At 33.1% G+C, this 8,939-nt stretch overlaps 1 protein-coding gene across 1 annotated transcript in view; it reads right to left on the reverse strand.

Annotated features, from left to right (window-relative positions):
• Positions 1-1,859, reverse strand: part of LOC110107532 — a gene marked incomplete at its 5' end in the record, with an annotated part of 12,010 nt that extends 10,151 nt beyond the window's left edge. The window contains 3 exon segments of the mRNA XM_020837807.1: positions 1,343-1,408; positions 1,592-1,695; positions 1,786-1,859. Coding sequence (XP_020693466.1) covers positions 1,343-1,408; positions 1,592-1,695; positions 1,786-1,859 — 244 coding nt within the window.
• Between the last annotated feature and the right edge of the window lie 7,080 nt (positions 1,860-8,939).

An 8,939-nucleotide genomic window follows, 5' to 3' on the forward strand; every position in this document is an offset into this window, starting at 1 on the left:
TCTCTCTCTTTTATCTCCCTCTTTTTTATCTCTCCCTCTCCCTCTCTTTTCTCTCTCTCAATCTCTCTCTTCCTATCTTGCTCTAACCCAAAGTCACAATCAACAAATTAGATCTATCATTACTAAATTAACACTTAATAAATAGAAAATTTAGATCTACCCAAATGATTACAATATTACCTCTTGCATATGTCAAAAATTACTACCTAAATCATCCAAAAAATTAAAAACTCTTGCAAATGTCTAGTGAGAACAAATAATCAAAGAAAAACGTTAAAGAATACCCTAAATTACTGATTTTTGTTCAACTCACACGAAACCTAGGGCAGCCGACGGCGTGAGATTCAGAGTGAGATCGACGGCGGCAAGTCATAGCAAAGGTTGACCAAGCGAGAGGAGGCCGGTGTGGGCTCGGCAGTCGGAGATACTTCATTAGCGGCGACAAATGGAGCGCGATCCAGATGCGGGCGGAGGCAACGGGAGAGCGATCGAAACGAGAGAGAGAAGGAGAGAATAGAAATGAAATGCGAGTTGCGAGTCTGTTCATTTTAGGGCATTTACCGGCAGTCTTCTGGCGGTCCTGACCACGGGTACCATTATAACTTATCAGCGGCGGTGCAGCCACCGTTAAACCGCCAGTTTTATATTGACGTCCGGAAGTTTGCCGGCGGTTTATAGACCGTCGCTAGTACCGGTGGCTTTACAGAACAAACCCACCGGTAGGCCGCCGATAAATGCTGGCGGCAAAACCGCCAGCCAAGCCGCCGTTAAAACTGGCAGTCAATAAACCGCCGGTAATCGACATTTTTCCTGTAGTGAATGCAGCTAGATATAGAAATGATGTGATGAATGGATCCCAAAGGAAGATCACTTCAACGGCTTGGCAAATTCTGGTGGATGGTGGTAAATGTTTGAGAATGGCTGTTCGTTGGAGAGTGGGCAAGGGTGACAAGATTAATGTTCTAAATGATACATGGCTGCTGGATAGATGCATCAACCGTTGGCCAACCTTTATTGATTGTAATTCATTGGATGGTGTATACGTTCAGCAGTTTTTACTTAGTAATGGTAAGTGGGATTGCACCAAGTTACAGAAGGTTTTCCACCCAGATCTGGTATCCTTGATCGGCCAAATTCATATTGAATTTGAGGAGGATCAGCTGGAATTGATGATGGACTATTTGGGATCATATTTGAGAAGTCAGTAGACTAAATTGGATACATTAAATTTATGGGATTAATATGGCCACATGCAAATAATTCCAGACCATTTTGATTTTTTTCTTATATATATAATAACATTTCTAAGAGAATAATTGTATAAGTAAACTCATTAACTTACCAAATCTGTAGTTTCAGTCTGTACAGGTCCTTTGCTTGCATTTAGTGCAGCTGCTAATTCTTCTGCCTGTACTAGAGACACGAGCATAATGAAAGAGTACGGCAATACATACATATATATAGCATTTCTTATAAGAGAAAAACGAAATGGAAAATCATGGTGCAAGACTAGTAAGAACAGAACAAAATGCCACCATTTTCAATTAAGAAAAAAATATAAGCAAGGATCATGAGAAACTATAAGGAATACCTTCCGGGCTCGAGCAATGATAATCTGGTCAGCATTCTCTTCTTGATATTTAGCAATATTAGATTCAATTGCATCAACATCTATTCCTTCTATTAAATTGAAAGCTTAAAAAAAAAATTTTGAAGTTACTAAACATGCCAAAATTAAACACAGAAAATTGGACACGTGCGAGAGATTTGTAGCAAAATACTGACTCATATCTTCCACTTCTTCCAGATAATCATTGTACTCCTTCAAGGATGGAAAATCCTCTTCTCTTTTATTGAATCTGTACAAGAATAAAAGCAAACTAAAGCGTAAATGAGAGGCTTTCCAATAAGAGCTGTTAGATTTAATAAAGTGTATTTTTGGAAGATTTGTCCCTATGGATATTATGTCCAAAGTAAAAGGGTTAGGTAGCAAGATGGCCTCAAAATAAAATATTATCTATGATAAACCTGCTTGCTTCATGCATCAAGCAAAACAATTCAAAAGCACGTAAATAATACAAGTTTCATATGCAAGTCTTACTAAATTTAGACGGTCCAACAAAGAATATAAAAACTTCGAAAGATCAATAGGATTTACAAAGAACTGATTGGCCTTCTGATTCGACGTAACACCCAAATGCAGAACCCCGCCAATTGAAATCAATAAAGAAAAAGGATTTGAAGGTTGAAAGGCCAACTCCGTCGAACAAAAAACAGCTCATTTGAAAAGACTATTTTAATAAATGGATTTTCCTATTGCCCTGAGTTGATTCAAATGTTTAATGCCTTTGAGGACCACAATCCTAGTGGCACATCTATAACCAAGAAAAGGAAAATACAATAAGTATAGTTCGTGAAAATATCACTTTGTAGATTCAAGGTTCTCTTTCATGCTAGTTGTCATTAAATGAGTATTTCAACTTCATCGCCACATTATTTATTTAATGTTGATGATGGATGTACACCGAGAAGTAAAATGAAGTTTCAATGTATGACATGATCATATGAGGTCAATTGACATCAACACTGCCGAACCCACCAATGGACCATACTGAAACATGAACTACTACCTCCATTGGTTTGATCACTACGTTCTGTTAAAAGGACCGAATAAATAAAAAACTAAACAGAACAAACTGAATTTAGTATTCAGCCGGGTAGCTTTCAATTGGTATGGCTTTTGTTGGTGAAAGCTTAATCAATTTTCATTTTCAGTTTGATTCAAAAAATTCTGGATCCAACCTGACAAGTCACAAAACCAAATAATAATGAAAACATGAAAAGGTTGGGTGCACATTCTTGGACAACATTTTCTTCTAATTTCCTAGTAGCATCCAATGCCACAAGCAAGCACAATGGCAGAGAATATTTCTTTTCGAAAGGTTTATCTATGCAAAAAGTTTTAGTTTTTAATGATTTATATAATAGATTAGATACTAAGCAGGTTCTTCTTGTTGATAAGACTAGAGAGGGAGTTGAAGGTAAACATGAATTATGGAGGTCAACGTTAGAGTCTAAAGGTTTTCGCTTGAGTAAATCTAAAATTGAATATATGGAGTGTAATTTTAGTAGCAATAGACCTAGTGAGGGGATTGTCACTTTGGACAATCAAGTCATTAATAAGAGTGCATGTTTTAGATATCTTAGATTTATTGTTCAGAGTGATGGTGAAATAGATGGGGATATTATCAACAAAATTCAAGTCGGTTGCTTGAAGTGGAGGAATGCATCGGGCTTGTTGTGCAATACAGAAGTCCCCCTCAAACATAAGGGAAAAATCTATAAGATGGTGGTGAGACTTGCAATGCTTTATGGTGTCGAATGTTGGTCATTAAAAGAGAAGCATAATACTAAGTTAAGTGTTGCAAAGATGAGGATGCTTAGGTGGATGAGTGGCTTTACCCTTAGAGATAGGATACAAAATGAGCATATACGTGAAAAGGTTAGAGTAGCTCCAGTCATGCTTTAAAATTGCGCAATCTGAGGCTAGCCTTGAGGCCCGCCTTTGCGCAATTCCAGTAAAAAACGCCTTGATGCTTACGCCTTGAGTTTTTTTTATGAGGCTTGTGCCTCAACTTGGTTGAGGCCCGCCTCACCTCACTAGCATGAGGCTTATGCCTCACGCTATATATATTAAAACTTACAGAAATCTTGAAGTAAATGCCCAACATTGGACTCTATAAGAGAGGAAGGGGAGAGAGCAATTCATCATAATGATGATTCAAATGAAGAACCCCTTAGTGATGACAGTGCTGATGACTTATGAGTTCTTATGTGATATGTCATTGTTATTTATTTTTGGAAATTTGAATTATATATTAATGAAAAGAATACTGGGATTTGCGATAGATAGAATTTTGAGTTGAACTATATTTCATGTTGTCTTATTATTAGGATATTTTGATTTCACTTCATATCTTATATTTTTTTATGTTTTATATTATTCACTCATTAGTATATAAAAAAATTATTATTTTATGTTTACGCAATCTTTTGATTTTGAGGCTTACGCCTCAAAACGTCTTGAGGATTACGCCTCGCCTCACGAATGAAAAACGCCTCAATACCCGAATACGCAATTTTAAACATTGGCTCCAGTGGAAGATAAGATTAGAGAGAATAGCCTTATAGATGGTTTGGTCACATTAAACAGAGGCCTTCCGATCACCCTATTAGGAAAGTTGAGGTATTATATTTGACTTATGTTAAGAAAAGTAGCGTTAGACCTAAAAAGACTTGGTTAAAAAAAATTAGAAATGATCTTTCTTTATTAGATTTAAATGAGAATTTGACTTTTAACAGGACACAATGGCGAAAAAGGATTCATGCAGCCGACCCCACATAGTGAGGAAAAGGCTTGATGTTGTTGTTGTTGTATTAGATACTAAGCAGGTCAAAAGATATATGTATAAGTTAGCCAAACAAAGATATAATAGTAGTAAAAATTTAGTTCAAGTGAAGTGTATTGAGGATGAAGATCAAAAAGTATTTTTATTAGAAGAGTATATTCAACAAAGGTGGATAAGATAATTTTCTAAAATTTTCAATAAAGATTATGAGAATGCGATTGACTTTAGTGACCATAGCACCATAAATGAAAATAATTTTTTTTATCGACGTATTAGTAAAACTGATGTTGGCTTTAAAGGAAATGAAGTGTGAAAAAGCTGTTGGACCTGAAGATATTACAATAGAGGTGTAGAAATGCTTAGGAGATGAAGGAATTTTTTTGCTTGTTAAACTTTTTAATATTGTTTTGAAAACTAAAATGATGCCAGATGAGTAGAGAATGGGTGTATTGTTTCTAATTTTTAAGAATAAAAGTGATGCACAAGATTGTGCAAATTATAGAGGATTAAATTAATGTGTCATACTTTAAAACTATGAGAGAGAGTTATGGAGTATTGGTTGAGGCATGATACTAATATTTCTCAAAATCAATTTGGATTCATGCCGGGTAGGTCTACTATGGAAGCTATACATTTATCGAGAGGTTGATGGAGAAGTATAATGAGAATAAGGAGGATCTACATATAATATTTATTGATTTAGACAAAACATATGATAAAGTTCAAAGAAAAGTGCTAGGGGGAGTTCTAGAAAAGAAAGGGGTTAATAATGCTTATATTCAAGTTATTAAGGATATCTATGCAGGAGTTGTTACTTATGTTCAAACACAAGGTGGCTGGACCAAGTATTTTCCTATTTCAGTTGGATTACATCAAGGATCAATCTTAAGCCCGTATCTTTTTGCTTTAGTCATGAATGTTCTCATTAGATATTTGCAAGAGTTTGTACCTTAGTGTATGCTTTTTGTTGATGATATTCTTCTTGTTGATAAAACTAGAGTTGAATGTAAACTGAATCTATGGAGTGTAGTTTTAGTAATAATAGATCTAGTGGGGGAATTGTGACTTTGGATGATCAAGTCATTAACAAAAGAATAGGTTTTCGATATCTTGGTTCTATTATTCAGAGTGATGGTGAAATAGATGGTGATATTATTAGTAGAATTCAAGTTGGATGGTTGAAGTGGAGGAATGCATCGGGCTTGTTGTGTGATAGAAAAGCCCCACTCAAACTTAAGGGAAAACTCTATAAGATGGTGGTTAGACCTGCAATGCTAACTGGTGCAGAATGTTGGTCATTAAAAGAGAACATAATATTAAGTTAAGTGTTGCAGACATGAAGATACTGAGGTGGATGAGTGGCTTTACTCTAAGTGACAAGATACGAAATGAGCATATACGATAAAAGGTTGGAGTAGCTCAAGTGGAAGATAAGATTAGAGAGAGACGCCTCAGATGGTTTTGTCACATAAAACGGCGGCCTTTCGATGATCCGGTTAGAAAAGTAGATGTATTAGATTTAACCTATGTCAAGAAATGTAGAGGTGAGACTAAAAAAACTTGGTTAGAAAATATTAGAAATGACATTTTTTTCATAAATTTAAATGAGAATTTAACTCTTAACATGACACAGGAGAAAAAAGATTCATTTAGCCGACCCCAAAGTGGGATAAAGGCTTGATATTGTTGTCATTGTAATACCTTATTTAAGAAAATAGAGAAAAATCCCATCATTTATAAGAATTGATATGGAAAAATTCCGATTAATTATTTTCTTTTAAGAAGCTTAGATCGTTTAGATTGCAAAAGTGGTAAAGTCATTCAAAGTGAAAGTTTATATACCCAATATCGCTTATTAGTTATGAATTTTAAGATGAAATTGTGGAATATAAAAAATAAGATAAAATATATTGTCCTAGGACTAGATGCGATTATTTAAAAAATGTTAATAAAAATAATTTTGAGAGTAAGATTCAAGATTTTAAGATTTGAGTTATTAATTAGGAAATTAATGATAAGAATATTACAAAATATATACTTAGATTATCAAAAAGAAAACCTCATAATAGTAAATATAGTTAGTAATCATGGAATCAAAATATATAAGAAAAAATAAAAAATAAAAAAACTTTGTTATAAAAATTAATTTGGATGTAAAAACTCAAAAACTTAGTAATGTTATAAAGGCGCCCGTGCAAATAATTTAGCTTTTAGAAATTTATATAATAGATTAGATACTTAGGAAGAAGAAAGATGTGCATATAAATTAGACAACTAAAGAGATAGGAGTAAGAATTAATCCAAGTAAAGTACATCAAAAATGAAGATCAAAGTACTTCTCTTAAAAGAGGTTATATCAAACAAAGGTAGATTAGATATTTCGATAAGTTTTTCAATAAAGATTATGAGAATACAATTGAATTTAGTGACCTTAACACCCTAAATAAAAATAAGTATTTTTATTTTTATCATTGTATTAGTAAAATCAAAGTTAGAGAGACTTTAAAAAAATCAATTGTGGATAAATAAGGGGACCTAATGATTTTTAATAGAGTTTTCGAAATGCCTAAAAGAGAAAGAAAGTTCTTAACTTACTGAACTTTTTAATATTATTTTAAAGAATAAAAAATTACCAAATTAGTAAACAAGGTATCTGTTGGTTCCTATTTTTAAGAATAAAGGTAATGCACAAGAGTGTGCAAATTATATTGAAATTAGGTTAACGTGTCATACATTAAATCTATAGGAGAGAATATATGAGCATAGATTACAATGTGATACTAATATTTTCCAAAATCAATTTGGATTCATGCCAGGTAAGTCTACTATGGAAGCTATACATTTACTGAGAGGTTTGATGGAGATATATAGAGAAAGGAGAATTTATATATGTATTTATTAATTTAGTAAAAGCATATGATAAAATTCCAAGAGAGGTGCTCTAGAAAGTTTTAAAAGAGGAGTTAATAATTTTTATATTCAAATCATTAAGAATATATATGCATGAGCTATTACTTGTGTTCAAACACAAGGTGATTTGACCAATTATTTTTCTATTTTAGTTGGATTACATCAAGGATCAGCTTTAAGCTCATATCTATTTGCTTTAGTTATGGATGTTTTTACTAAACATATGCAAGAGGATGTACCATGATATATGTTTTTTTGCGGGTAAAATTTTTCTGATTGATAAGACTAAAGACAAGGTTGAAGGAAAACTTAAATTATAGAGGTCAACCTTATAGTCTAAAGATTTTTTTGGAAGGGGAGGAGCAGTTAAACCCATTAATGATGATTCAATGAAGAACCCCTTAGTTGATCCGACAGTGCTTGATGACATTAATGAGTTCTGTAATTGATATGACCATTGGATATTTTTTTTGGAAAATTGGATAATACTATATGTTAATGAAAAGAATATACTGGGATGGAAAGATAGATTTTGATGTTATACAATATATTCATAATATTGTCTATTATTGTAGGATATCTTTAGATTTCACAATTCATATCTTATGCTTTTATTTATGTTTTATATTATTCAACTCATTTAGTCTATAATAGAAAAATTTAATCATTTGTACTATTATTACGGCAAATCTTTGATTTTGAGGCATTACGTCTCAAAACGCCTTGAGGCTACGCCTGCCTCATCAACGAATTGAGAAAACGCCCCTCAAACACTCGAATACGCGAAGTCTTAACAATTGCTCATAGATACAACAACATATCTATTTGTCATCTCCTGATGCACTATGATTAATCGTGTGAATATCTATAGAGGTCAACACCATGTTAAGAAGAAGAGAAACTTCAATCGTGTATTAATTGATTTAAAATAAATAATACAAATATATATATTAATAATATATATACAGGTTGGCTAGATGAATCATATTCCTCTCATTATTCATGTCAAGTGTCAAATTCTCATTTAAATCTAGGAAAAAAGTTCATTCTAAGTCTTGCTATGAGTCTTTAGTCTACTCTCTTTCTTTCTTAATATAAGGCTGATTTAACATTTCTACTCTAACTAATCGTCATTAGAAGGCTGACGTAATTTTATGTGAAACAAACCATCTAATATGGTGGCCTCTATAATCTAATCTGTATTAAAAGTACTCGAACCTTTCATGCATATACTCGTTTGCTTCTATCTCTAAGTGTAAACCACTCAATCCACCTAAGCATCTCATCTGCACAACACTAATTATTGTTCTTAATGGCCAACATTCTGCACACATAAAGAATTGCAGGCCCACCACCATCTTAAAGAATTTTTTTCTTAAGATTGATGTATTTTTCTATCACGCAATAGGCTAGATGTTTTGTCCACTTTTAACCAATCCCAACTTGAATTCCACTAATAATATCCCCATTTATTTCACCATCGCTCTTGACAATAGATCGAGATATGTAAAACATGAACCCCTTTATAATGACTTGAATGCCCAATGTAATAATTCTCCACTACAATCTATTATTACTTAAAATATACTATAAATGCACTTCGATTATGATTCTACTCTC

Source organism: Dendrobium catenatum, unplaced genomic scaffold, assembly GCF_001605985.2.
Source record: "Dendrobium catenatum unplaced genomic scaffold, ASM160598v2 fragScaff_scaffold_1029, whole genome shotgun sequence".
In the NCBI taxonomy this organism is placed as follows: domain Eukaryota; kingdom Viridiplantae; phylum Streptophyta; class Magnoliopsida; order Asparagales; family Orchidaceae; genus Dendrobium; species Dendrobium catenatum.